The 27857-nt window shown below is 37.1% G+C and overlaps 1 protein-coding gene across 2 annotated transcripts in view; it reads right to left on the bottom strand.

The window, feature by feature from the left end:
- The window catches only part of SATB2 (SATB homeobox 2), a gene marked incomplete at both ends in the record, with an annotated part of 185928 nt that overhangs the window by 60278 nt on the left and 97793 nt on the right, over window positions 1–27857 (bottom strand). For both annotated transcript variants that reach the window (XM_082657681.1, XM_082657680.1), the window contains one exon: window positions 17765–18237. In XM_082657681.1, the coding sequence (XP_082513807.1) occupies window positions 17765–18237 (473 nt within the window). The remainder of the gene's footprint in view (window positions 1–17764; window positions 18238–27857) is intronic.

Here is a 27857-nt window from a genome sequence, read left to right as displayed (position 1 = left end):
TATTTCTAAAGCCCTTGCTACTATGTTGTCTGGCATTTAATTATCAACCAGCCAGGCAGGAGGTGTCACTTGGACATTCCCATTATGCAGCCTGAGATATAGAGAACCTGGCATGGCACCCGGGCACTGAAAAAAAGATGTACTTTTATGAAGAGAAAGGTCATGAATATTGAGAATGTGAAAATTGAGGGAAATTAATAAATTAACCAGGATATCGCTTATTAAAATTTCATATCAGTAATCTTATTAAAACACATTGCAAGTATTCAGTAAAGTGGTCATTAAGTGTTTTCCTCATCATAGGCAACAGAGCCTTCTCAAGGGAGAGATTATAAACAATTCTCTCCATGGTGTTAGCTGAGGTTGTGTAAGACCAGGAAACGTGTTGACTGAAAAGGAGTAGAACAAACCTCTGCACAGGGTAGAAAGGCACCTTCTACCAAAGCTCTTGGGTTACAGGTTACTGAAAAAAGAAGGGAGTTGGGCAAAAAGAGCCTCAAATTGGCCTTCTCCCTAGTCTTTTAATGGAGGATTTTGTAAGCTCCGTATTATTTCCAGCACCAGCAAAGAATACATGAGGTTGGCAGAAAACTTCAATAAAAGCAAAATAATTCAAAGCACAAAACAAGAGATAATATAATGCCATCTAGCTTCATTGCTAATACAGGCTATCTCTACAGACAAAACAAAGAACTGGGGCTGGGAATTCCCTGGTGGTCCAGGGGCAAGGACTTGACTCTTTCACTGCTGAGGGTGCAGGTTCAAGCCCTGATGGTGGAACTAAGATCCCACAAGCCACGTGATGTGGCAAAAAAAAGAAGAACTAGGGCTAATTTTTTAAATAAAAAATTGCTATGCTTATTATTACTAGTATTTTAATAATATTTGTGACGTCTTAAATGACCTTAGAGTTTCTGAATCTGCAATTTCTGTTGAAGAGCTTTCTTATTTGAAGAGCTTTTCTTTTTATTATGATTTTCATATTCCTTCAACAATTTATATAGTTTGCTCCAAATCATTAGTGTGCAAAATACATGCTGACTCAGAAATATTTGGGAAACATTACCATGACTGGCTCTATAAAATTTACTTCCAAGTTTCTGTACTAGCCCTTGAGGCTTCATCTGGGACGGGTGAGAAACTGCCTTTGATGGGCCCTTAAATCCTCTTAAATCCTTTAAGAGAACAAGAAGAGAACCCAAGCCTGGGCCAGGTTTTAGGAATCTGAGCCTGAGCCCATCAGACCTCCCAGGTCACTGCAGGAGAGGTCACTGAAGATCATTACTGACTAGATTTTAACAGGTATCTCTTCTTCATACTTCCTAGACATTTGTAATTCTCTATGATTAGGTTATATCTCCCATTGATTATCTAGAGAACCCCCAAATTCAATATGCCTATTGCCAAAAAATGACAGATCAGTCTAGTAATTCACTCCCTATTTACAACTTGGTTCAAAGCTCATAAAAGAATGGAAAGATTAATAAGACATAGATTCTGCTGCCAAGGAGTTTACTATACAATGGTTTACAGAAGCACAATGTGAAAGATAAGTGTCATAAATTTCAGACAGAACTAGTACCATCTCAGTTCAAAAGAGGGTGAAAGTATTGCCATCGCAAGACTCAGGGAAAACGTTTTGGAAGAGGTGGTATTTAACTTGGCGGGGATTCAAAATGTACCTAATGCATAGACATAGAGATAGTGATGAGACCAGGCAAAGGGAGAGGGCAAATGAGGGATTGCATAGTATTAGAACACTTGAAGAAAAAGAAAGAGCATGACTAATCCAGAATACCAAGAGAAGTTTCTGTTTCCTTAAAAGCTTAAAAAAAAAAAAAAAAGTGCAAAAACTGATAAAGTGGTAGAAGACTTTTTGAAGTGAAAGTAATATAGTCCACATTAATATAATTCAGAACTACTGGAGTATACACAAACTAACCAGCAAACACTACCCCCAAAATGAAGTGATATTAATCTGTTCAGCCTTTTTGTCACCTGCAACAAATTAGGCTTTCAATATGCAAAACATCTTCCTTCCAGGAAAACAAATGATCATGATTCCATTTAATTGTAATTTAATGAGGCATAATTTACTTTTTAAAGTGATATACACCAGGTGTGTATTGAAAAAACTGGCCCAGCCAAACCCCAGTGCTATGCTTTGGAAAAAACCTCAAACTAGCCGGAGACTATTTTCATTTCTGTAAATTATATTTCTGTTCACATATTTATTCTAACATAAACTTTTGAAGTTAACCTCTGAAATACTCATATATCATATAACATACATAGCATATCATAGTTTGAAAGTGTTAGGTTACAACCCAAACAAAGATAGATATTAGAATGTCATATAAATCCCAAAGAAAGCTTATATGTACTACTGATTGCAATGCCAAAGGGAAAAATATGTTTGCCACTTCTACAGAATCATTTGGACTGGTTATTTTAGAGAAAATTAGCTCTATTCCTTTATAATGTATTTTAATTATTAATTGTTGGATGTATCAATAATAAAGTATATAAGCTTTTAAAATGAAAGTCCTTTTCGGAAATCAAGTTACATCTCTTTAAGGGTGTATGGGTTGAAACATATTTACTTTGTAGTAGTGAGTCTGAAAATATATTTTAGTTCATCATTTGCTTAAAACAAATGATGTCCTAACCAATCAAGTTTCAAAGGCACATATACCCCCATTTTACAGATTAAAATTACAGAGGGTCAGAGGTGGAAGAGGCGCTGGCACCCATATGGGCTAACCCCACATCCTGCCACTGAGCATGACCTGTCTATCACATAGTTCCCTCTGAAGGTACTCTTCACGTTTCACCACCCCTTTTCCATGCTTATTGGTTAGCCTTAACTTCATACAATTCTGAAATGTCTGGTTCCAGCTGACGTGAGAGCCAAAAAGTGGTATCCTCTGATGAAAACCAGGTGATACCAAATTCTCAGCCTAATTGTACAAAGTGAACTCTTCAGTTTCAGTGGTTAATGCACAGTTAGTTGAAGCTGTGAACCGAGCTCTTGGCTGGACAGGATATTGACATCCTACCACCTGAAAGCTGACCTAGTGAAATCAGTTCTCTCCTAACCTCCAGTCTCATTTCCTTCTAGACGTTCCTGAGAGGCATGTTCTCCTCTGCTCACAAATATAAACAGGTTTCCCTGGGTCCCATATTCATAATCTACAACCCCACTACAAAGCCGACTACTGAAATCCATTTGTGTTATGCTAAAAAATGCTCACCTCCCCCATCACCCCCTAGAGTACTGCTCAGCCATAAAGTCAGAGTACTTAGTCTGATTTGAATAAAAGGTATACAGGGCACAACCATGACAATTTGATTTTTATTATTAAAAATGATGTGTTAAATCCTCAAAGAAAATGTTGTTATTGCATTAGTTTAATAAAAAACCTCTCTTTTACTATAATATTTCTTTATTAGAAAAGACAGCCTATGCATATAGCACTTTTGTACCATGGGGGTAGATAGAATTGAGCATCTAAAGGGAATTAATGTACTCTGCAAATATAAATGCATATACAAAAGTAACATTTGCAGACAAATGTTGCTGTAGAGATGTATTCTATAATGCACTGAAAGACTATGTATATATCTGTATATGTATATACACTGCAGTTGGCAATACTTTCTCCCTCCTTTGAAGGGAGATGGCACTAGTTCTATTTCACATTTATGACACTTACCATCTTTACATTGTGTAACTATAAAACCTCTTTCTCCCATCATACAGTAAACACCTTGGGAGAAGAATCTGTACATTTTGTGCTTAGTGGTTAGTTGGGGATATACAGGAATATAGAGCCCTAAGAAAGCATCAAATGCATATTTCTCATTTTTCTGGAAGTGGGAGTCCCATCTTTGCTAAACAGTCAGCAGCAGGCCCTGATGGACCACATGTTAAAAGCCTAACTCACAATAACTCAAGATCTTCTCATACAACCTATTGAAAACGATAAGATAATAAATACTGAAATTTTGTGCCATGCAAACTCCACTTTAGAACAAATATTCCATGCACCCCAAACCTACAATTTATTAAATGAAACACTTCCCTCACAGACAGGTTTCTTTCTAGTATATATAATAAAACTTCGCTTGTGCCATCTGACACATCAGAATACTGTAAGCATGCAAAACAAAGTTAGTAGGTGCAACAGAGCATTCTTGAAAACAAAGCAGTCTGTGCTTTCTTAACTGCAATCCCCTTGTCCAAGCCACACGTGAGCATGTACCGTGGAGGAACTTAGCCAAAACCAGATTCCTGGCAACTTTACTACTTTTTACCTACCTAAACTATACAACGATAGATGCAATTAAATAAAGAGTCCTGTCTCATTTTCTTCCTTATCTCTAGGAAGTCTTAGGTACTGGAATGGGGGATGGTGCACAATCTAAGTCAAAATTTTCTAAACACATTAGCACCAAAAGGCAAAAGCAAATACAGAACTGAACAGGTTCCTTTTGGAAACATTTACCAGTGGTGTTCTCAGCTCTGGGCACATACATGGTTTCTACTAACACCTCAAGTACCTGGCACCATGACTATTGAATTCACAAAGTGCTGGGCCCTGGTTATTCCTAGTTTCCATGAGTATTCTGCGAAACAACTGTTGGCAAACTTCCAAAAAATTTACTAGCTTTGGCTACTTTGTCAAAACATTGGCAAAAATAGTACTTTCAAAAACAAAACAAAACAAAAACATACATTTAGTGCATATTTATATCTCAAATGTATCAAATGCATTCAGATATAAGAAGAAAAGCAGTGTATTAACATATGAGTTGACTCTGTCCTGAAATAATTATAAAACATTATTTTTTCTTGCTGAACATTTTCTGCCTTAGCTTCAATCACCTCCAGGGTCAAAAGCATCTGTTCTTACACAGTACATGCAACATATTACATATTATCATACCACAATGGGATTACTGGTTTAAAAGTCTGTTTATTCCTCATACCTCCTTGAAGGAGGGACTGTGTCTTTCTGCTCTATGATAACAGAAATGATTGAGAAAAAAGGGGATATGAGTATGAGTTCTGAAGTTAGAATTGCTGGGTTCAAAACTGGGCTTCAACTGGACAAGGATTAATTAATCTCCTTATGGCATAGTTTCCTCACCTGTAAAAATGAGATAATAATTGCACTTCCCTCATAGGATTCCCTAGAGAGCTTACAACTGTACCCTATATGTGTTAAATGTTCAATAACCGTTAGCCCTCATTATAACCCCAGCATAGTCTCTGAATGCTTAATAATTATTTGTTAAATGAATGGATAAAGACAGAACTAACATCAAAGTACATTTCTTATTTTAAATTTGCAACTTCAAATATTCAAGGCCCTCCACTTATATTTTGCTAGATGTCTTCCCATACAGAACACAGAAAATATTTAAAAGAAAATTTTTTAGGAAGTAGAATAATTAAAATTATTTGGGATAGAGGAGAATGTAAAAAAAAATTTAATAAATTATCTAAAGTGAAATGAGCATACAGACATTCAGGACAGCACTAAACTAAGATATTCATTTATACTTCAAGGAAGTAAAACCACTTTCCTTCCTTAAGTAACTTCTAAAATCAGCCTTAATCTGCATCATTGTTGAAGCATGGGTCACAATTATCAGTGGATGATAAAATTAATTTAGCATACCATAACTAGTTTTTATAACAAAATGCAATTAAATAGATTAAAAATTACCACAGTGCTTCATACATGCATTGTTTCATGAAGGCTTTTTTTTTCTTTCATGAATAAATATACAGATAGATAAAGATATAGTTGGAAATGAGATAGAACTCAAAACAGACAGACATACATATGTGCACAAATGTGTGAGTGTGTCTTTGTGTACTAGCTCATGATGTAAAAATTATTTCTTACTGGGTGTTGTAGTCAGAGAAATTTGAAAGTAAATACTGTTGTCTACAGGAATAATTTTAGGCACAAAACTGGCAGATAGAATTTAAACAACCTTGTAATTTCCAATTGACTTCAAAGTGATTCAGTTATATTTTTCTCACAGAATTTTTGGCCTTTAAACTTAATTCACTTTATTTGAACAAACATGCACTTAACCCCAGGCCAAATGGTCATCATTTCAATCAATGGCAAAAAAAGGAACCATTTATGTATTTTTTAAAGTTACTTTGAATAAGCAAAGGTGAAAAGCATATAAATAATGGAATCTAAAGCTAGTGTTTCCTTATATTTCTTCTATAAAAATTCTACTTTAATTATAAACATCACCCAGGACTTGGAGAAACTAGATAAATAATAAAACTAGGCTTTCCACTAAAAGTGCAGGCGTCTACTGAGACACACTCACTAGAAGTGAAATACCTTATTTAGGACAGAGACCCCCTCATCTGTGTGAAACGAGTCAATCACTCCTTGTCAGAGAATAGTGACAAAAACTTATAAAACCATCATCAAAAGGCAGTCTTTTTGAGTAAAGTAGAAAAACCTGAATTTTCTCTAATAGTTCAGCAACTAATTTTTTTTTTTTTTTTTTTGGCCGGTATGCGGGCCTCTCACTGTTGTGGCCTCTCCCGTTGCGGAGCACGGGATCCAGACGCACAGGCTCAGCGGCCATGGCTCACGGGCCCAGCCGCTCCGCAGCATGTGGGATCTTCCCGGATCGGGGCACGAACCCATGTCCCCTGCATCGGCAGGCGGACTCTCAACCACTGCACCACCAGGGAAGCCCAGCAGCAACTAATTTTTAAGGACTTTGCACACTGATCAGGGATGAAAGGAATAGGTAGAAGAGAGTGCTGTCATATTTCTTTCCTCTGATTCTTTGGTACAAGTTTTGTGAAGGACGGGGAAAAAGGAGTCTTCATATTTTCTTTTACATAAAATGCTCTATTTCAATTAGATTTAGGAATGGGAATAGGGGTGGTATATGTTTGACAGCTACTGAATCAACATTCTCTTTACCCAGAGCACAAACAGAGACAGCATCTCCCCCATGCTTTTGGGCTGAAATTGCCTAAAAAGTGCTAATTAATGATAGTCTTTATATGTAAGGAGGACTAAATTGAGACCACTATCTAGAGGGCCATCCTTAAGTCACTGAATAACTTTGAGACACTGCTATCCTAGGAGATATTAATATTACTACAATCTTTACATCTATGAATTCAAGCCAGTGATTCTGAAATGAAAGAGTACCTATTTCATGAAGCTTGCAGGGCCATCTTTTCCTACTTTATTAATTTAATGCTGAAATCAAAAGAGAGTATGTTATTTGCTTCAAAACCCAATAACATGTTCATGCCTGATCTGCAGCATTTCATATTTACAGCTCATCTTTCAGTTGGAGGACTTCCTTTTTCTCACAGGTTTCCTTGTCATTTTATAACCAGCTTACTGGACCAGGGAGTCAAGACCCCTGGATTTACATTGTATTCTATTCCTGTATGACTTGCTGAGTGCCTATATCTCTACTGGATATTGAGAAGTAATGACTTGAGACCAGAGGTCAGCTGAGAAAGAATTCTAAATATCCTGGAGGTCAAGTTTTCTACAAATATAAACTGTACATGTAATTAAATCATGCCTACCTTTGGCTAACAATATGTATAAATCAAACACAAAGTTAAAAGAGAAGATCCCCCCAACCCCGAAAAAACTAACTGGTAACACACTAAAAGCTCAGACTTCCAAATATTTTGGTTGCTAAAATTTTCATTTTGTTGCTACACATCTCTTCCTAACTGTGCCACTTCGAAATATGTTTAGTAAGTCCTTAGACATTTTTAACCTTAATGATACGGGTGGGCAAATACTATAAAAACAGTGCCAATAAAGCAAAAAAGCAAAGTCCATGTCACTTCACACAAAGACATTTACATTTCTAGCTGTTGACCTTACTGCCAATTTTTCTGATACATAATTCAATTTAATTTTCCAATCTGTTGAAAACATTCTCTGGTTGCTGAGTGACTTCATAAGCTCTATTTATGACCCTGGCCTTAAGTTTTTTCAAATGATGTGGCTTTGATATGTAAACAGCAGATTCTTTGCAAAGTCTCATAAAAAATAAAGAGTAGGCAAATAAGGACAGGTCAACCAAATGAGTTCCCAAAGGATTTAAAAAATCCTCTTCTCTATCAGATAAAACCAAGATGAACAGCTTTCTCAAAAAAGGCCTTTGACAAAAGGTTGTAAACTGTGTAACTTTGTGACTTTTTCATCAAACTAAAGAAGGAGCAAGACACCAAATTAGAGGCCTTTCTGTTGCAGAAGAATAACACATTTTGCAAAACACACAGGGGCTTCTACTGAAAACATGTTTCTAAGAATTGGCTCAGGAGAGCTACCTGGGACACAAAATGAACCCGAACTTTCTGAGTTATGGCATAATCTGCTAGAGGAAAAAGAAAAATAACTACACTGTGTAAATAACGAATGTGACAAGTCTCGTTTTCAAACAATACAAACCTCTTAATGCCAATTCTTTGTGTATGGATATTTCCTGACTCCCACCTTCAAGGCAAGGGGCTAGTGGTGCAGACAGGGGCAGAGAATCACACCTCATTTCCCTTTGCTGGCACTCTAATGCTCCCATTCACACGTGGCAGGGCATTCGTTCTGATGGATTTAGCCTAGTTTCGATCAAAGCTTCCTCTACTTCATTTAACAGATTTGCTCAGATGGAAGGTCTCAAAGGAGAAATAATGTTAGTAAATGGGGGATTTCTGAACATATGAATATGTAGGTCATTGGATTTTTAAATAAATTAGAGAATAGTTTATCTATTAAGGAAGATTTATTGTACATATTTCATGAAACCATTCTTATTATAGGTCAGTGGACATCCCCTAACCATTCCTGGGCAATATTAAGCCTTGTAAAATAGTCACAAACTTTTTCATATAGTCATAAGCCTCTGATTGATTTTTTTTTAAGTCCATAAAGTGACAGGGGCAAAAGAATGCTTTAGGTTAGGATTCATAATTAAACTGTCAAAATGCAAAGATGTAAACACAGTAAATAGCCAAGCAACTTATTTCATGTCCATAGGACTGATAAGTGAAAGTGTGCCAACACTAAAATAAATCTGGGATAGAAGGAAAAATGAATGTGCAAAAAAATAAAACCTGACAGAGCACTGGTCCTATTACTTCTTGAAATTATCAGCCTAACAGACCCATTTGCATCAGTGACAGAGCACTGGCGATTCGGCAGGGCTGAGAAGCAAAGCTACTCTGAAACTCACATAAATCACATAATTCATCTTTGAGACTCAGTAAGGATGGCTTTAAGTCAAGTTTGAAAGATCTCATAGGGCCTCATAGCCAATGTCTGTTTCTGTCTTATTCCTTCTCTCTCTCTCCCCCATTCTTCTAACCAACCCCCCCCCACATTCAATATCCACAAGTAAATCTGGCTAATATCAATATCATCCCACTGAATTCAGGGGACTCAGTTTAAAATAACAATAGTGATAATATTTTCAAGAGAAAGTAGTACAGTAAAAAATTCTATACAATTCTATATTATTTCCTTAACAACATCTTGCTCATGATTTATGAATACTGATAATATTTTCAAAACAAAGTAGTACAATAAAAACCTCTACACTATTCCCATAATAACATCTTGCCTTAGATTTGTGAAGGTAGTAGGTATAAAACTGAAGATAACTTTTATTCAAACTACTATCCCATGGCATATCCAAAGGCCAATTAGACTAGCAATGACCCTGATCTATAATCTGGGATAAAAAGCACATCCTGAGATAAAGATTTCTGTGCAAGTGATTTATTCAGGAAGTGCTTCTGAGGGAAACTGGTGAAGGAGTGGGAGAAGCAGGTCAGAGAAGGGAGCAGATCCAAACAAAGTCCCAGCCTCAGCCTGATCCTGCAGAGAGCTCTGGAGGGGAAGTCACACTTCAGTGTTGTCCCTACGATGGAGGCAAGGAGCTGGGTTTTCACCCTCCTGCACCTATCAGACATTGGTTAAGCATTTCCAGCTCTCTGAAGAACCTAGGGTCAGGACAGGAATAAAGACACAGACGTAGAGAATGGTCTTGAGGACACGGGAAGGGGGAAGGGTAAGCTGGGACGAAGTGAGAGAGTGGCATGGACATATATACACTACCAAATGTAAAACAGATAGCTAGTGGGAAGCAGCCGCATAGCACAGGGAGATCAGCTCGGTGCTTTGTGACCAACTAGAGGGGTGGGAGAGGGAGGGTGGGAGAGGAAGGGTGGGAGGGAGACGCAAGAGGGAGGAGATATGGCAACATATGTACATGTATAGTGGATTCACTCTGTTATACAGCTGAAACTAACACACCATTGTAAAGAAACCATACTCCAATAAAGATATTACATATATATATATGGAAATTGAAAGAAAAAATAATAATACAGGATACAAGAATATCTGAGATTCATGAAAGAACCTGATAAAATTGATTAAATCCAGTTTATTCTGAAAAAAAAAAAGACAAATGCACCCCAATGTTCATTGCAGCACTATTTACAATAGCCAGGTCATGGAAGCAACCTAAATGCCCATGGACAGACAAATGGATAAAGAAGATATGGTACAGCAATCAGAGAAGAAAAAGAAATAAAAGGAATCCAAATCGGAAAAGAAGAAGTAAAGCTGTCACTGTTTGCAGATGACATGATACTATACATAGAGAATCCTAAAGATGCTACCAGAAAACTACTAGAGCTAATCAATGAATTTCGTAAAGTAGCAGGATACAAAATTAATGCACAGAAATCTCTTGCATTCCTATACACTAATGATGAAAAATCTGAAAGTGAAATTAAGAAAACACTCCCACTTACCATTGCAACAAAAAGAATAAAATCTCTAGGAATAAACCTACCTAAGGATACAAAAGATCTGTATGCAGAAAACTATAAGACATTGATGAAAAGAATTAAAGATGATACAAATAGATGGAGAGACACACCATGTTCTTGGATTGGACGAATCAACACTGTGAAAATGACTCTACTACACAAAGCAATCTACAGATTCAATGCAATCCCTATCAAACTACCACTGGCATTTTTCACAGAACTAGAACAAAAAAGTTCACAATTTGTATGGAAACACAGAAGACCCCGAATAACCAAAGCAATCTTGAGAAAGAAAAACGGAGCTGGAGGAATCAGGCTCCCTCACTTCAGACTATACTACAAAGCTAAAGTAATCAAGACAGTATGGTACTGGCACAAAAACAGAAATATAGATCAATAGAACAGGATAGAAAGCCCAGAGATAAACCCACACACATATGGTCACCTTATCTTTGATGAAGGAGGCAAGAATATACAATGGAGAAAAGACACCCTCTTCAATAAGTGGTGCTGGGAAAAGTGGACAGCTACATGTAAAAGAATGAAATTAGAACACTCCCTAACACCATACACAAACATAAACTCACAGTGGATTAAAGATCTAAATGTAAGGCCAGACATCATCAAACTCTTAGAGGAAAACATAGGCAGAACACTCTATGATGTAAATCACAGCAAGATCCTTTTTGACCCACCTCCTAAAGAAATGGAAATAAAAACAAAAATAAACAAATGGAACCTAATGAGACTTCAAAGCTTTTGCACAGCAAAGGAAACCATAAACAAGACGAAAAGACAACCCTCAGAATGGGAGAAAATATTTGCAAATGAAGCAACTGACAAAGGATTAATCTCCAAAACATACAAGCAACTCATGCAGTTCAGTATCAGAAAAACAAACAACCCAATCCATAAATGGGCAGAAGACCTAAATAGACATTTCTCTAAAGAAGATATACAGATTGCCAACAAACACATGAAAGGATGCTCAACATCATTAATCATTAGAGAAATGCAAATCAAAACTACAATGAGATATCATCTCACATCGGTCAGAATGGCCATCATCAAAAACTCTACAAATAAATGCTGGAGAGGATGTGGAGAAAAGGGAACCCTCTTGCAATGTTGGTGGGAATGTAAATTGATACAGCCACTATGGAGGTTCCTTAAAAAACTACAAATAGAACTACCATACGACCCAGCAATCCCACTACTGGGCATATACCCTGAGAAAACCATAATTCAAAAAGAGTCATGTACCAAAGTGTTCATTGCAGCTCTATTTACAATAGCCAGGACATGGAAGCAACCTAAGTGTCCATCAACAAATGAATGGATAAAGAAGATGTGGCACATATATACAATGGAATATTACTCAGCCATAAAAAGGAACAAAATGGGGTCATTTGTAGAGTCTCTAGGATGGACCTAGAGACTGTCATACAGAGTGAAGTAGAAAGAGAAAAACAAGTATCGTATATTAACGTATATATGTGGAATCTAGAAAAATGGTACAAATGATCCGGTTTGCAAGGCAGAAATAGAGACGCAGATGTAGAGAACAAACGTATGGACACCGAGGGGGGAAAGCTGTTCGGTGGGGGGGGATGAATTGGGAGATTGGGATTGACATGTATACACTAATATGTATAAAATAGATAACTAATAAGAACCTGCTGTATAAAAAACTAAATTAAATTTGTAAAAAAGAAGTAAATCATGGGGTGGGACAGTGGGGGGGTGCTGGGGGAGGCGTGAAGCATGGAAAAAAGGGCTGGCTTGTTATCTGCCTCAGCCTCCTCTGGTGTATCACATTACTTTGTGACCACAGGTAACAGAAATGCTTAGAAATGTGTCATAGGATTGCCTGAATATTAATGATCATGTCAGAAAACATCACATTTATCTTACTCTTCTCATAGGGTCCCATTTGTCATGAAAGTCTTTAGAGACATGAAAAGTAGGGCTAACATTTTCTTTCAAAAGTCTAGCAAAGAAGTAAGCGATGGTGCTCCGAGTATATTTTATATAAGGTCATAAGGAAAAAATAGGCTTCTACCATGCTGATGGCTCAGATAGGATGTGATGCTCTGCTACTCCCTGCATCTAGAATTACATTAGTCTCATGCCCAAGCTGAAGATTCAACATCTTGGCATTACATGATCTCAAACGTGCTGTTTCCCTTGCCCAGAACATGTGACTTAATTTACATTCTTAGTTTCGACAGTATTAAGAAACCAGTATAGAAATGTAAAAAATAATAATAAATAATAAAATCAGATTGGCAAAAGGTTGTCTATCTCTGACTCTGGCAGAAGTCATGACCTTGCCATGAAGTATGGGTAGGGGATCATTTTATCAAACAAATATATTTTATGTTTTTAAAAGACACACGGATTAAGATTAAAATGTATTAAAAAGCAAGTTCTTGGAAATATAGCTCCATTCCCTTAATTATGTTACTTTACAACACCAAATGATATAGTGGCAACGGATCAGACACATAAAGTAATTAATAGTTTTTCTTTGAAGAACTGTTATTTTCAAATGCTATTTATTATGAATTTGAGCTTTTCATCTGGAAGTCTTAAACATGAAAAACTAGACTTTTTTTTTTTACAATTCTAGATTCATTTATGAATATCGTGCATGTGATTTTTGTTCTACACACACGCACGCGCGCGCACACACACACACACACACACACACACACAGAGGAACTAATTGCTAGATTTGTTCTTGGTCTAATCATCAAAAACAAATCCAGGAGCACAAACTATAGGGTGACAAATCAAATTGCTTTTTATTGAGTTTGATAATAAATGAATAATCGTTATCACGAACTATTTCTGAAAAATATTCAGTAAACTGAGGATATGCTACATATCAGTAAAACAACTGAGTTGTTACAAGACTAATATTGGCCTTAGGTGTCCATCTAAAATCTGATTTTGTTTGCTTTAAGAAAAAAATGTTGAGATTCTTTTCTATCCAAAGATTAACAAGTTATGTTATTATCTATAAAGTTAATTCTTATTTGTTTATTATAGCTGACAAATCATTTTACCACTCATGTGATAAAAAAAAAAAAGCCTACCATTTGGAAAATCCACAGTTGGTTTCGTGGGGCATAGTACACCACATTTTCCATTTAACAATGCTGCTGGTGAAACCCAGCTGTCCAACCTTGCTGTTAGTGACTACAGTATATACAGCAGAAACAATCTGTCTGTTGACCTCCAGCTTAAGTTCAAACTATGTCATTCTGTCAATACCATCTACCTTGATTAGGTTGGGCTTTATACACAACAGGTTATGATCCCAGAGGGATGAAAAGCTTTCCCAAATTAAAAGCAGAAATTTAAAAGGAAATACTCATACATTCCTATGCAGTTTCCATTTGATATCCTCAAGACTTGCCCATGAACTCAAGCTCACGTTGATTGAATGTGAATGTTTCTTTCTGGGTGTAGCCATCTTACAAATTTAATGGCAGGAGGAAAATAATAAAATGCGTTCCATGCTTCAATTAGACCTTTTATAACTTGGCACTTGAAAGATGGCAATGCCGAAGAAAAATCATTAATCCCCAAAAATAGGCAAGAAGAGTTGGGCAGGAGAAGACAGACCTCCAGGAGTCTAGGGCCTTGGCACAGCATTTCCTCACACCAACACAGCCCGCCTTTTGTCTAGCCTCATCGTGAGCCTTCTTCTCTCATGCTTCATGCTATTTGGATGAAATGTATACTGTATTTGATTCTAAAATCCAAAGCAATACGACCATGCTCTCAATTTTATCCTTATCCAAAGGAGCGGTATAAATAACCAGCAATAAAATGTTGGCTAGCCTTGAAATGCCTATTCATGCACATGAATGATAGATGAAAGAACACACACATACACACACACTCACAGAACTGCAAGATACAGACTAAAAGACGCATCCTTCTACTTTGTGTTTTATAATAGTATGCAACAGACTTGCCCCAAAGGATCAGAGTTCTTCATAACCCCAGTTCAGATAACTGTGGACACACAAATGCAGCCCTAGTACTTTGAGTCACAAGAGAATAGTGGTAGAGTGATGTTTGGAACATGTGCAGCCCTCTGTGAACCTCCGGACTCATTTTCAAATGATGTATTGACTCTGTGAATAACAGAATGTATAAGTTAGCTAGGAGTCAAGGGAGCTAGAGATTTCACCCCTCTTGGTCTCCTGCCATACCTAAGCTGTCAGCACCAAACCTCAAACAATCCCACTGCGTTTCTCCCCTGCTCCGACTCCTGCAGTTCCAGCGTGGCTGAAGACTGTTACCAAACCACAGTGGTTGGTTCCATCACTAGTTCATGCTGTTTGACTTCAGCTGAGGCCCCAAACTACCTCACAAATTCTTCTATCTCAAATTGACTCCCTCTCACATCCAAACTGTCAACCCATTTCTGGTCTCCCTTTCAACACCAAATTTTGGAAAGAGTAATTTGCAGCCACTGCTTCTGTATCCTCAAGAGTTAATCCATCCTGAACTCCTAAATTCTCTCTCCTGCCTTCACCACTCAAATGAAATTATATTCTAAAGTTTGCCGAAGATCTCTCCCAACCAATCGCCAAATCTCATGGCACCGTTTCAAGCTTCCCCTTCCCAGACTTAGTTTTCCAGACACAGACAAGTCTCCTTCTGGAAACTCTTTACCCAGGTCCTCTATACTTTTATCAGCATCTCCCTTTTCTTCCACCTCCACCTGCCCCCACCTCTCTGGGCATTTCTCTGTCTCTTTTTCTAGTGTTAGTAGTGCCGGTGGCCTCTCCCCTCCTTCCCCTGTCTCTTTAAATCCCAGGCTCTGTGAATAAACTTCTGTGAATAAACTTTCTCTAACCCTGACAACTCTTCTTAGCACTAAACTGTTATTTTCAATGACTGCTGCACGTCTTCACTTAAGAAGTCTGCTAGCACTTCAAAGTCAAAATAGCCCAATCCAAAATAATCACTTTAACCTTACTCCAACCATCTCTTTCGATGCCCTCCTTGATTCTCTAAATAATTTCACTATATTCTTAGTCACCAGGCTCAAACCTTGGCGTTACCTGCACTCCAGGCAGTTGCACTGTCAACTTTACTCTCACAGTGCTTTTTGACTGTACCGTCTACTCCATCGCCGTCAGTCTTGTTCAAAACTTCTACACATTTCAGCTGGGCGCTTAAGGCGGCTTCCTAAATGATATCCCTAACCCTCTTGCGATCACTAAGGGGAAGAAAGTCTTCCTAAGATCCAATTCTGGTCACTGGATTATAGCATATTCCTACATAAAACCTTCAGTGTTTCCAGTGCTTATTAAATAGAGTTCAAAGTTCTTAGCATGGCCCCAAGACCTTTTCAGATCTGTTCCCTCCACCTTTAGTTTTATTATCTAGCTTTGCTATCAACTACCAACTAATCCCGCCTTTTGCTGAATCAACACTTTTCTTGTGCATTTTTTTTTTAGCCTAAAATACCCTTCTTCTCCGTCTTTTCCTGTTAAATTTTATTTACCCTTCAAGGTCTAACTGCCCAGCAACCTCATACTCAAATCAGTTGTTCACATATGTGCTCACCCATGGTCTTTTTCACCTTTGCATCTGCACAGAGCTTGGCTTCCTGCCTTGCATTTAGTAGGGTGGCTAACTTAAACCGACCATCCTCCTGAAGACTTACCACACTCGCTCTACTGACAGTTAATGACTCCTCATGAACAGCCCCTGTCATCGCTGCGCACATTATCCTGCATTATTCACCTTACTTCACATATTACTCGAATTATCTGGGTACATTTTTTTTTTTTCACTACCAGGTTGGTTAGCTCCTTAAGATTAGGCACTTTTCCTTTTCTGTTACTCATACAGTTGGTCCTCTGTATCTGCGGATGTGAAACCCACAGATACGAAGGACCAACTGTACTGCACCATTTTATATAAGGGACTTGAGCACCTGTGGAGTTTGGTATTCGTGGGGGGTTCCTGGAACCAATCCCGTGCAGATACCAGAGGGACAACAGTATAAGAGCTAGATTACTAGTTCTCAAAGTGGGACCCAGACCAGCAGTATCAGCATCACCTGGGACCGTGTTAGACATGCAAACTTCTGGGTCCCACCCTAGACCTGGTGAATCAGAAACTCTGGGAAGAGGCCCAGCAATCTGTGTTTTAACTGCCTTAAAACAGTGTGATTCTGATGCACACTCACGTTTAGCACTGGTGGGAACGAACTTAATTATAAGCAGCCCTCTATAAAATAAGATATAAATAAATAAACTGTTTACTGTCTTATCATTTAATATTATTTTGGCATATAATTCCCTCAAAACATTAAAAATATGAGTAATCTATCCATTTTTACTTCATCAATATCTTAAATCTAACTTGTACATTTTGAAGGGTTTATTAAAAAATTATAGAAATGATGACATATAGTGATATTCTTTCTATAAAGTTCAAAGACAAGGTAAATAATAGATTGTTTGGGCATGAACAGTTCTAGAGCTAGTTTTTTTAAAAAACAAGGAATGATAAGCACAAAATTCAAGATCAGGGTTACGTCTGGGGAAAAGCAAATGAAAAAAAGGGAGGAGAGGAGGAACACACAAAGAGACCCAGGTCATTGGTAACATTTCAGGTCCTGAGTTGGGTGGTGGGTTCACAGACATTCGTTACATTACTGAAATTGATTAATTAATATGGCCAAGTATGGATCAATGGTGATAGTATTTCATGAACTAAGGATTATTAATTAATCTAATTCTACGTGCTCTGAGATCCATAAAAAAAATTTTAAAGAGATAAGAAAGAACTAATACTTGCCACAATCTGTCCTTAGTATTATTCTGAATCACCAATTATGACGTTCATTGCTAACGGTACCTGTGTGCGATTGAATGCCACTCTTGCAAAGACAGCTTGGGACACACTGGCCCTCTTCAGCTCATCTCTGACTTGCTGGTAGATATCTGGAGATACTTCCACAGAAGAGTTGGTTGGCTCCGGCTTAACTGCTCTGGGAATGGGTGGATGGTTCAGAAACTGCTGGTTGATGGCTTGAGGATGCTGGTGAGCCAGGAGCCGGCTAACGGCAATCTGTTGGTTTATCAGATGGGCCATGGCGATTTGTTGCCTGACAAGTTGTGGACTGAGCTGGGGAGAAAGAAGACCAGGGCTCATGATGGGCTGTAACGCGGGCACTTGGTTTCGGATTGGAGTACTGTGGTGGATTTGGCTATGTGGAGACTGTTCGCTGGTTTTCCCCAGGGATGCCAGCTGGTTCATATTTGGTAAATGCATTGGACGCTGGCCCAGAACACAATAGTCTGAAAGGTTTTCTCGTTCCACTCTTTCCACTGTTAAAAGATAAAAATGATAATTCATCATTATCGACATTGGCATAATTTGTTTCTGATACACGTAGTATTAAATTATATTTTTGGTATATTAATGACGTAGACGTTTTTCATACAAAGCTGGAAGCCCCAGAGTAAAAGTGAGTTATCCTTTCCTGGAAAATGTTACAATAATAGATTTTTCCATAGGTTATGGTATGAAAGTAAAAATATTTGCCACTTCAATTTTCTTTAATTCCTAAAACTAGGCATTTTATTAAATAGGCAAGACAGAAACCACTAACCATTACAAATTCTAAATCCTCTCATATTCCCAAGCTGTATCATCTCCCTCTGTGACAAAAGCACCAGCTGTTTTCATCTTCTGTAGTTTGTGGTTAATGGTGTAGTTCATGGTTATCAGGAAATGACAAGGACAACGTCTCCTGTCAAAGTAACTGCTACCTCCCAATAAAAATCTCACATAAATACTATTTTACAGCTATGGAAATATTTATACAAAATGTCTGTCACATAGTATATCCTTTCATCTCCTCACCTGCTATCTTTTTTATAGGAATATTTCTTTAAGAAATGGATATTTTAATGATTGTGATCTGCACTAGGATAAGAAAAAAGTCTCACAAAATTAATAACATCGCCTTGATTTGCCATTAAATAAAATTCTCCCTTTCTCCAGGTTATCTGTCTTTTATGTTTTGTTGAACTTTAGTAAAGATTTAAGGAATAACCTTGAAAGGGAGAAAAAAAGAAAGTATCATATATGTTCATACATGAGGCAGATTCTTTTCTTCCCTCAAGAATATGCCTCAGGAAAGAGTCACATCAGAGTCAAATCCTTACCTAAAACTTTGTATTACATTATTATGTAATGCAAAGGTTTGTTTGGGGAAAACACATTAGGCTGAAACAACCTCTATCCTTACTAGCTTTAAATGCTTATGGATGTAATCTAACAAAATCTGTGTTTTAAAGTAAAAATTCCTCATAGATTTAGTAATTTTTTCCTACAGCTGAAAGTGTTTGATATGATAATGCAAAAGCGTATTAATATAATGTTAAAGAACACTACTTGGAGTGGTTACATGCTGGAGAGCAGAAAAGTATTCACCTATAAGACAAATTTTTAAAATAACTGCCCCCCTTATATGCAAATAGCGCTTGTAAATTGGTATATGGTTTACAGCGACAGAACCATATTTGATCAAAAAAGTGCTGAGTCTCAAAAAATTTAGGAAATTATGTGTGCTGGAAAACTAGTTGAGATGACTCAAAGTGATGACAAAGTCACTAGAACCAAACCACATGCAAAAAATTTGAATAAAATCAACCAATGAACTATAAAGCCAAGGAAAGTGATATTTCTAAATTAATATTTTATGTAATATGTGATTTTCAAGTACATATGTGGAAGTAAATTAATACATTAACCATATGTAAATAGATATCTGATCATTTTATCTATATTTCTAAAGGTTTTATATATTTAAAACTTCTCATTGGTAATATAGATAAACATCCACATCTTGGGAGCACCTTATATTCAGACATATACAGTATTTCTTCCTGCTTTTTAAAAAAACTGAGTGATTGCTTAACTTTCCTATGAACCCCTAAATAAGTCAAAAGTTTACCTCAAACTTCTTTAGGAGTTCAATTTCCAACCTAATCCTTTCAATGTAATTCATATAGTTTGTATTCAACTTTCCTTCATAAGGTTCAAGGTGAACAAATTATTTTAATCTTATTCTCTAAAGGCAAACGTTTTTTATTCATTGTATTAATTAAACCTTAAGGTATACAATCTGGAAAACCAAGCCAAGCAAATGGTTAAGAGCCTTCAAACAAGGTAATCGAACACAGTTTTCATAGAACAGAAGTTACTATTGTAAGTTCCTTATTGAAAGAAGTAAAGAGACCACGGACTGCTTCCAGAGTAAAGTCATACTTTATAGGCAGAAATATTTGCCCTCAGGTAGACATTTGATTTGCTTTTGTTTGTTTGTTTGCTTTTTAATTCAGCCAAAATAAAGGCAAATTCAAGTAGCAAAAATTATGTTTTCGGGTACTTAAGAAGCAGACGGTTTATCCATTTCTTTTTCTACTTAAAAAGCATAGAAACACCCTCTTAATGCATACATTCTTTGATCAAAAGCCAATTTTCCAAAATGTAAGTATTTTCATCTTTCAATGACTTAATTACATTTGAGTTACTTTCTTAAGATACATCTAAATCCCATCATTAATAAAAAAACAAATGTCAGAGCTCCATGAAACCTCTATGAAATTGGTGCCGTAAGAATCAGAATAACGTCAGTCCACAGTCCTTTAAGATTATACATAATAATTCTCCTTTTCCTTATGAGTTCCCAGAGCATTAGAGTCTCATATAGTTAAGAACAGTAACTATGGAAGCATCCTTAGAGACATGTGGTAACACCATGAAGTATTAACTGATTAGTAAGCCATAATGAAGGCATTGCAAATGCAAATGTCTACACATGCAGGTAGAGCACAACAGCCAGAGAAGCCAGCAGCAGAGATACTAGGAGGAGAGAGAGAAACCCTGCCCACTCCAAACAAAGCAGCCACTAACTTGATTCAGCCAGTTGTCTTTCTCATATTGTCATTTCTTTTTTTTTTTTACATCTTTATTGGAGTATAATTGCTTTACAATGGTGTGTTAGTTTCTGCTTTATAACAAAGTGAATCAGCTATACATATACATATGTTCCCATATCTCTTCCCTCTTGCGTCTCCCTCCCTCCCACCCTCCCTATCCCACCCCTCCAGGCTGTCACAAAGCACTGAGCTGATACTCCTGTGCTATGCGGCTGCTTCCCACTAGCTATCTACCTTACGTTTGGTAGTGTATATATGTCCATGCCACTCTCTCACTTTGTCACAGCTTACCCTTCCCGCTCCCCATATCCTCAAGTCCATTCTCTAGTAGGTCTGTGTTTTTATTCCTGTCTTACCCCTTGGCTCTTCATGACATTTTTTTTTCTTAAATTCTATATATATGTGTTAGCATACGGTATTTGTCTTTCTCTTTCTGACTTACTTCACTCTGTATGACAGACTCTAGGTCTATCCACCTCATTACAAATAGCTCAATTTCCTTTCTTTTTATGGCTGAGTAATATTCCATTGCATATATGTGCCACATCTTCTTCAGATTTTTTTTCAAAAAAATGAAAAATCTGGATTTTTACATGATAGCTCCTAAATTTAGGTATTGGCAAATAATTCTATTTTCAAAACACAATAAAAGCCAAACAAAACATTTCTGAAAACTAGATCCTGCCCATCCATGGGCTACCAGTGTCAAAATTTTGTCTACGAGACTAAAGACACCCGCTATGTTGTTAAAGAAAAAAATATTCAACAACACTTGTTAAAGATGTTAAGGCAGACCTTATCCAGGACCATCGCAATAGGTACAGGGACCACAGCAATGGGATTTTACAGTGGGGAGAGAGATTGGGCGCAACTCCAAATACAGCATGGGCAAGTGGGAATTTATAGCCAAGGAGCAGGGTGGAGGTCAGGGGATGGAAAATTACTAAAAGGAAACATCAGGAGTAAGTGGGATTCTGGCTAAACCAACCTAACAGGATTCTTTGCTAAAGACAGGCTAGGGTGATCAGACATCACCTGGGGGATGGTGGAGGATGAGGAACCTGATGAGAATGAGATATCCAGGGTGATCAGATACAAGGCTGGGGGTTTCTGGTTAAACTGACTTAGCAGGGTTCTTGTAAAACTGGATTTTACAAGGAAGTGCACAGATGGGCCTAGGAGAAGGTTCAGGAGCCTGTCTAAAGTTTGGTCAAGCAAAGAATCTTTGTCAATGTTCTCCAGTCCCTGACAGCTCTATCAATAAAAGTCAAGTTCTTTACTTCCAAGAATAAAGAAAAAACAAACAAACAAACCAATCATCCCAACTTTAAGAATGCCTAAACATCAAATGCTCACCAACAGGCTGCATCTCTTCTGACCAAGGTTCATGGTTTCAGGAACGGTTTGCACAGATTTTGCCAAATCTGAAAAACTTTTTTCTTTTTTTTCTGCCGCCACTCTTATACAGATAATATCAGAATAATATTTTAACCTCTTATGTCACAGCAGATGAAATACAAATGCTTACAAAAAAGTCAGAGGAGCATCAACAATGTACCAGACTCAGTCTGAAAGCTGAGCCTGGGTCTTCAGTATTTCTTTTCCCTTTTCTTTCTGGCCTTCCTGCCTTCCTTCCTTCCTTCCTTCCTTCCTTCCTTCCCTCCCTCCCTCCCTCCTTCCCTCTCTTCCTCCCTTTTTCTTTCTTTCTTGTTAAATTTGTTGAAAGTAACCACAATGACTGAAATGTAGACCTAACAGCAGTGCCTGATTTTGTGTTTTGCTTTTTCATTCTGATAGAAAACATTATGTTAAGTCTACTTTAAACTAAACCAAGACCAAAGGTAACTCCCTGGCTCTGAGGGCCCATCTTATCTCTGCAATACTCAGCCATGGATCAGAAATCCTTAAAAACCTGAAGGATAAAAGGCAGCACTGCCTCTCATGACGAGCACAATGTTCACATTCACAACAGAAAATATTCTCAATAAAGCCAAAATGCTTACTTATTAAAGAGACATTAAAAACACAACTGCTTCCAGGACTTTACATCAGAGCTGCAATTTAATTCACAGTGAATTTGATTCTACGGTTGGCAAAGTCCTAAAGGGCAATCTGTGAGGTGGGAAGTGCCTGGGAAGGAATGATTACCCCAGCTTCAAGTACAAGTCCCCAAACAGAGTGTGGCTTGAGGCTGTTGAGGCAAGTGGGGCTGAAATATTTCTACCTTGGGTAGCTGAGCAGCTCTCTGTAGCTATTTTAACCTCTGGAGGAGGGTCCCAGTCCTGGGGCCTTGCCGGTGCATAACTAGGATCTGGAGTCTGCTCAGGTTTCTGAGAAACTCACAGATCCAGTAGGACCTTGCCAATTCCTTTGAGCTTTCTGGGATTGAGTGAAAATTGCACAGACTAGGAAACAATTATGTAACCACCCTCTGAGCTTCTGGAGTTCTATATAACTCCAAAGTAGGAGAGGCCTTTGTAGCCCTGTATTAGAATCCCATGGGCTCCTGAAGCCTTCCCAAGCTCAGAGAGTTGATGTTCTAACCAAGAGCACCCTATGAACATTAGCTATTCAATGTCCAAGACCGCTGGCTATGGCAGGTTGCTCATAGACAAGAAAGTGACACTCCTCCCCAGGGATTTATCCACATTACAAGGAAAAGATATTTGGTTAAAAAATCTCACTTTATTTCATGCAATTTTAAGTACATTTTGAAGTCAAGTACTTATTTTAATAATCACAAATCCCTGATATATACATATGTATCTTAGGTGGTTGCAAGAACATTCTAAATACTCAAGAAAATATATGTCTATATATAAATCTTGTCTTATATTCCTCTTTGGCTCTTAATTTTTTATTATAATTTCTTTATGGCAATTTTGGGTAAATATGTTTTCAGCTGTTGGGAAAGATGTATGTTATAATAGTTAAAAGCAGAGATTTCTAAGCCAGACTGCCAGGGTTTAAATCTCAGCTCTACCATTTGGTAGATGTGTGACCTCAGGTAGGTTACTTAACTTCCCTGTGCCTTAGTTTCCTTGCATATTTAATGTGGGTTAAAACTTATGCCTACCATGAAGGATTACTGTGTGATTAAATGAGAATATATATCAACACTTAGAACAGTATCTGGCACTATGCAGTTTACCATTACTATTACATTCACCTTGCCTGTGTGTGTCTGTGTCTGTGACTGTGTGTGTACTGGCATAGATGGATGGACGTAAATTGTACATTTCAGTTTTGCGCTAGGTCAGAGATATTCAAAATATAGTCCCTTGAACCATCAACATCCATATTGCCTGGAAGACTCTTAGAAATACAAATTCAGGATCTCTTAGAGTTCTTATGTATACCAAATTTCCAATGATTCTTATGTACACTAAAGTTTGAGAATCAATGTCTCTATCATTTTTGCTTTTACTTATTGTCTTTTGAGATTATACAAAATACAGCTGCCAGGTGATTTTTATGTATGCTGAAGTTTGAGAATCGCTCTTCTATACTGTCTTTGCTTTTATGTTGTTGTTGTCTTTTGAGATTATACCAGACATTTATAACTGTCATATTCCATTGTTTTCTCTAAAACCTAATGACATTAAGGATTCAATCTGACTGAACGTTCACTATCCTATAAATGTATCTAAACATTTTAAATTTTCTTCTCTATGATATATTTTTAGTTTTTGTTGATGATTAGTTTAGTTTTTGTTATACTGAAGAAGCATTGACTGGACCTGATACTAGAAAACTGCATTCAGATCTACATTCTCACTCTTACTAGCTGTGGGGTCTCTCTGAGCAAATTGGAGATTCTCTGGATCTCAGTTTTGCCATAGGGAAAATATTATTATCTTAGAATTGTAAGAGTAAATTTTAGATGATCAGTGTCTATGTGAAAGATCTTTATTAAAGGGCTACTGTAAATTTCACAAAATATCTATATAATTATGATTAACAGATTAGGCTTGACATTTCAAAATTTCCTGATTAGGACATTCTGACCAATGTCTGCTGTTTCCCAAAGGTCATCTAAAGAATTGCAACCTTTCCTTTGGTTTAAGTAACTATGCCATGTTACATCATGTTACTTTTTAAAACAAATCCCTACAGTTTAGAAGAATTCGTTGTCAATTTAGAATCACATGCTTCATGGCATATGCAGGAATATGTTGGATTCAGTTTCTCCAAATGAGGCTTAATAGTTCATATCCTGACCTTCAAATTAGGAGACAGCAGAATAGATGGGAAATAAAATGACAATCTCACAACTCTTGAAATTAAATTTACAGGAATGCTACATAAATATGGCTTTAAGTTTCAAAATTTATTATAAATAAAAAATGGAAAGAAAACTTAAGGAATAAAACATGCTTCAAATGTATACGTGTTATATTTACATTAACCAAAAGAAAGAAGGAGAGTGTCCTACAGTTTTTTTAATTGAAGCATAGTTGATTTACAATATTGTGTTGGTTTCATGTATATAGCAAAGTGATTCAGTTATACATATATATGTATATATCTATATTTTTTTGATTCTTTTCCATTATAGTTTATTACAACAGTATTTTAAAAAAGCAAATGTTTAATGGATTGCTTTTATTTTCCAGGGAATGAGTAGGTATCAAAAAGGTCCTAACTAAAAGAAATACACACACACACACACACACACACACACACACACACTAGTTTTTCTTCTTCAGTTTAGTGTTTCTCTGTTAGATTTCATTATTTTTATTACATTTATATTTGCTATACATGCTATATAAAGTAAACCCAGTAAAATTTCAATACTCCAAATATACTCCAATGACTTTATGCCCCGAAGTATACTTTCTGAAGAGGATTTATGAGCAAAAGGTAAAGCATCTGATATGTAGAGATGTCTGTCAATCAAAGCAAGACAGCATAGGATAGGTGGAAAGAAGAGCAAACTGGGATTTTTAAACCTGAGTTCTAACTAGCTGGGTGATCTTGGGATTACCTGTAAAATGAGAAAGATTACCTGTAAACTGGTTTTAAAGCAACCTTCCAGCATCTTGATAGCATCTTAAAGAGTACTGCTGCTAGGATTTTCAAAACAATTCCCTTTCTCAGAATAATTGCTTCTGTTTTTTGACTCTTCAGCAAAAATTCAAGACTTTCCCAAGATATCTCTCTTTGTGAAACTCCCCAATGCAACAGGAATAATAGTGGATTACAGTGGCAATAGCAGCAGTTGTAGTATTGCTCTTGCAAGGTTATCTATCAATACTGCTTAAAAGACTGATAATTTTTTCCAGAACTATGAACCTAGTGCTTCAATGCAAACCTTAACACAATTGCCTTTGAGAAATAAGCCCTGGGGTTTTGTCCATAGTTATAATGAGTGGAAAGAAATGAATTGGGTAAAAGGTTTTGCACTGAGAAATTTCTGGAATTTCTGGCCTATGGATTTTTCCTTAAACCATTAAGATGCTTATACAAATGTAAACAGATTAGCAAGAATGAGTGCTAATGGATTCCTTAATAAGCTAACACTGCAGTATTCCCCAGAACAAATCCTGGAAACCCTGGATAGAAGAATATAAGCCAAATAAAAAAGGATAGTGCATTTCTCTGTGACTCCTTCAGCCTCAAAAAGTGATTCTACAAGGTAAGACACAGGCTGGCCATTTGGCACTCTTGGTGGGGAAGCTGCCAATCAAATCGACAATTCTGAATGGGCACCCAAACCTTGAGCATAGGGAAAAGATATTCTTGAGCATATCATTGCCTTGGACTTCCAAACCTCCACCCCAAGTTCCCTGCTCCCGTGACACTACACCCCAACATTGGGCCCCAATTTTAAGGATAATGATCCTGTCTAATACCAGAGAAGTCAGGTAACTTGTTCAGGGACAAACAGCAGTCCAAATGTAGACAAATAGTTAGGAAAAATTAAAATGATTAGGACTACTGGCTCTAGCCTCATAAGCATAATAAATCACAAGACCAGTGAAAACTAGTGGGTTTTTTTTCTCTTTTTCTGCATAACTCAAAGTGAAGTTCTCGGGGCCTAAATGTTTCACAAGTACTTTTGTTGTATTCCCTTTAGAGAAAAATGTTTTTATTATAAGTGACTGCAGGTAACATCTAGCCTTCTACCACTTACATAGTAGCTAAGGCACTGAGCTAAACCCTTTACACATCACTGTCATTTAATTCTCACATAACAATTGTATGACATAGATATTATTATGCCCACATTATTGAAGAAGAGGTTGAAGCTCAGAAAAAAACAATGTCACTAACCTATTAAAGCAAGTAGCAGAAATCAAACCAATGTCTTTAGGACCTTTAAAGTCTTTGTTCCACTGCTTACGCTAACCTGCCCAACTTGGGACATGTGGTTGTTATTAATTTTAGGGTTCAAGTCAGGACTCATCAACTTTCCGACAGACAAGCCCTGCTTTCTGTTTGTATGTGTGTGTGCATGTGCACATGCGGCATGAAAATGCATAGGTGACATGATGAGTGGGTGAGTTATCTGAATGGTGAGGGCTCATCCTGAAGCCTCCACTCTATGCCCTGTAAACCTTCCCGATGTGACAGACTGCAGAAACCGGTCAGTTCTAAACAGTGAGGAAATTACCGATTGTTCCCAACTGAATGAGCTAATCACTAAAATAGGATTATTCGCGTTTGCTTGTTTATTGTTTTAATTCATATGACAGACATTTATTAATCAACTACTATGTACCAGAATGATGACAGCCCCTACAGATACAGTACTGAATAATACTAGCATGAAAGAACTCCATCTATAGATCTGCTTCAGACAATTTAACTGAGTATAGATGGGCCTGTAACAACTGCCTATGATATAAAATGCATTTCTATTTGATGATAAAACATAGCTCCTTTTAATCCCTATTTTGTTGTTTATTTAGCAGCTCATTCTAGTCATCTGTAATACAGTTTCACACTCACAATATTGATTTTCATGAATCCTTCCATTCTTTTATTTTTCT

Source organism: Grampus griseus, assembly GCF_964374135.1.
Source record: "Grampus griseus genome assembly, chromosome: 7".
Taxonomy (NCBI): domain Eukaryota; kingdom Metazoa; phylum Chordata; class Mammalia; order Artiodactyla; family Delphinidae; genus Grampus; species Grampus griseus.
This window is presented reverse-complemented; position numbering and strand designations above follow the sequence as displayed.